General features: G+C 28.0%; 1 protein-coding gene across 1 annotated transcript; it reads right to left on the bottom strand.

Annotated features, from left to right (window-relative positions):
• Positions 1-202: 202 nt before the first annotated feature.
• Positions 203-2,947, bottom strand: CRC (Plant-specific transcription factor YABBY family protein). The gene is made up of 7 exons (XM_078982228.1): positions 2,727-2,947; positions 2,334-2,468; positions 1,434-1,533; positions 1,291-1,339; positions 1,125-1,200; positions 924-971; positions 203-428 (listed from the first exon to the last, which is right to left on the bottom strand). The coding sequence occupies exons 1-7, from the start codon at positions 2,841-2,843 to the stop codon at positions 402-404; spliced, it is 552 nt and encodes a 183-aa protein (XP_078838354.1). The 5' UTR covers positions 2,844-2,947; the 3' UTR covers positions 203-401.
• Between the last annotated feature and the right edge of the window lie 743 nt (positions 2,948-3,690).

Below are 3,690 nucleotides of genomic sequence, written 5' to 3'. Positions count from 1 at the left end.
GATGATGTATAGACCCATTTTGCATGGCTCATTATTTCCCTTGTAATCTTGTATTTATATAAGATTACTGAGAATTTATCAGCTCATAGAGAAAACAACGTATAATGTAAGGGAAATAAACATTGATAGCTATATACAAAATTACATATTACATCCAAATAATCAAAAAATTGCCCTGTGTAAATAAAATCACCATCTAATATAAATTAGAAAAGATATTATGATATTGATTCTAAAGTTCAAAATAATACATAAACATGCATGTCTTAAATTGATACGAAAATTAAATTACATCAATCCCACATAAATTAACCATATTTTCAAAATATTACATAAGGTCACATCAGTCCCTCAATTGCTTAAGCGTCATATCATATAGCTTCGAAATAAAGTCTACCTTGCTACTTCAATCCTGAAAGATCAAAACCCTAAAATACAAAACATGTCTCATTAGTCAAAAGTCAAGAAGTCATTAGCAAAAGTTGTGTTTGAAACTTTGAATTTCCCGTTATACATTGAAGAGTTGAAGCTATTTTTTTGGGTTCAAAGTAATAAATCGATGAAGGGCGCGTTAACAAAAACTGAAAGAGGAAAGAGATCAAGGTGACCAGAATGCCATTGTTTTCCTTCTATTTAATATTTAAGATTTCAAGGATCAATTAACTTATTGTCAAATTAAGCATACATCAGTTTGTTCTTTTATTCATGTATATAAGTATTTTAAGAAAACAATTTTATCCAAATCTTCATCCCTACTTTATAACAAGAAAATTTGATGTGTTATTTGGATGTAAGAAATGATTTAATGAAGCAATATTTACATATTTAAAGTTTTAAGCAGATAACAGAAATATATTAATTATTAGTAATATTCCATCATTCTTATTTGTTAATATAACCATGAAATATGGAAGTATACTTACGGTGTTGATGCTTCCAGAGATGGATCCATTCGGTATATGCCCAGCCCACTGTTGCAAAAACGAGAGATCATTTAATAAACCCTAATACAGATTAATATCTTACTATTTTTTTATTATTTTAACAGTTTATAACACAAAAAATGTAATAATTTGTTATGATTTAATTAATTAAGCAGAAAATAGATGTAGAAACGGGATTACATTTTTTGCTGCGGTGCTGAAAGCTTCTCGATGAGGTATTTGAGGATTCGAAGCTTTGATGCGTTGTATTTCCTCTCTGATTAATCAAAATTTCATGAAAAGAATAAAAGAAATCGAATATTAAATATTTGTCGAAAGAAAATGTTTGGTTTTGTAGAAAACTCACTTCATGAATCGATTGTAAGCAGATGGGAGCCTGTGTTTCTTCTCAGGTGCTGTATATATGGCCAAGAACAAGAAACATATTTATTTTTAAAAAATGATAATAAATAACTTGAGAGATGAAGAGGAAGCAATAGTTATCAGTACGTTTTACGACAAATGGAGCTTTTGGGGATGTGGGCTCATTTGATGTAGATGACGAAGAAGACGAAGATTGGCCCCTTTTGAGATCACCAGAGAAAGCAGACTGCTTGCAAGTTTAACACATGAAAATGATCCTTAATTAAATCCCAGTTTAATTATTTAGGGTTATGTAAATTATATAAACGCATGTTCTTAATTTTCTTTTTTGGGTTATCATTAATTTATACGATTTGAAGATCAACGAAAGTACAAAAGCAAAGAGTTTAAACAAGAATCTTGGTATGTACTTACTAACTTATTTGAGGGGTACTTACAAAAAGTGTCGTTTCTTGTTTTTATGTTGTTGGTCTCTATAACCATTTTACTTGATATTTTGAATCAAAACAATCATTATAGGCCAAAAATAATCCGAAAATAAGGCTGTACATGTAACAATATATATAGACATCTATAACTGTTGTACTTCATTTTAGTTTTTAAAAAATCATTGTACTCGAATAATATTTGGGCAAAATCCTTTATATTTTGTAAGTATATATATAATTCAAGATCATGGTTGTAATTAATACAAAGTATCAGTTACGATGACTACAAGTGATCATTAAAAAAAAATCAAGAATTCTATGTCTTTTATAAAAATGGTCGTTTAAGATTTTTGCTTTGTAGCATCATTTTCTTCTACGAACACAAGCTACAAACTAAGATTTGAGTAAATTGATTATCAACCGACCCTAATTCAAAAAATATATATATAAAACAAATTAAGAGAAATTAACTTCCGATATGTTATTTTCTTCTACGAACACAAGTTATTTATTACCATTTATTACAACAAATGGTCATTCGTATCAGCATAGATCATATCGTAAAAGCATTATGTTTTACAAGAAGAAACAACAATACCTGAAAAGGAGGAAGGGGAGGAGGTTGAAGAAGATGATCTGGAGGAGAAGGTCTAATGGTGAGAAATGACAAATTACTACAATGCCCACATTTCACTGTGACTGTATCCAGAAGTCTCTTGCATGGTATTCCTACCTGAAAAAATCATGTTTATTCACCATAAATGTGTGTCTGCTGTGTGTAAATATATACACACATGTTCACATATATATATATATATATATATATATATATATATATATATATATATATATATATATATATATAATAAACTTTTTTTTGTATCTTTTATTATGTGTGCTTTCTTTTAATAAGATCTTATCGTGACTTTTTTCAATACAGAGATGAATAATCATAATCAAGCAATTGATATAACTGTTGATATAGCAGTACCGCAAGAAGGGTATTGCAAAAGTTGCAACGAACGTAGCAAAGATGTTGGTCCGAAGGAGCTGTTTGAACAGGCGGATCCATGCTTGCCACCCTCTCAGCTTGCACTTCAAAGTTCATGATCACACGAATGGAAACAATGATCGATGTGACAAAGTCTTAATGTATTAATCAGTGATTATCAATATCAATAGATATTGCACATGAAAAAGGATTCATTAGGGTTTTGATAGAGAGGAAGATATATAGGAGTGAAATGTAGGGCTAGGGAAGCTAGTTAGAGCATGAAAATGGATAAATTTAGGGTTTCTACAATGCATTCAGCAGTACATTCCTTTTTTGGTTTCCAAACAATTCACTTTTGCTCCATCTATCTCGTATGAGGAACAGATGTGTATGTCAATATAATTAACTTCATTTGTTTTAAATATAGTGATCTTAAGGTTATATCTTATACACGTCAAAAAAAAAAAAAAAAAAATCTTAAATATTACTTAAATTTACAGTCGATGTCAATATAAGTTCATTTATTTTCAAATATTTTAATGGAAAGTCGGTCGACATGCTTGCAATTATTTGCAACATCATAAATCCTTTTTAATTATTTAGGATTATTGTTTTAACAATTATTACAATTATATTTAACATATTAATTATTTTGAATGAATAGTCGAATTTAAAATAAAAATACAAATTTGGTTCAAGTGGTGTGACTAGCAAATGACATATAATCTTTTTGGCAGAATTACGTATATACTATTGCTAAACATTTAAATATCGTATTTGTCCGACTTAAATTTTAAATGTCGTATTTTTCATTCTTAATGTTTTTTTAATATTGTATATAATCAAAACTATATATATATATATATATATATATATATATATATATATATATATATATATATAATTTCTAACATTTAATTATCCATTTTTATATTCTTTAATCAGTTAAATTAAAATAAAA

This window comes from Lactuca saligna, chromosome 3 (genome assembly GCF_052625555.1).
Source record: "Lactuca saligna cultivar CGN05327 chromosome 3, ASM5262555v1, whole genome shotgun sequence".
Classification (NCBI taxonomy): Eukaryota; Viridiplantae; Streptophyta; class Magnoliopsida; order Asterales; family Asteraceae; genus Lactuca; species Lactuca saligna.
This window is presented reverse-complemented; position numbering and strand designations above follow the sequence as displayed.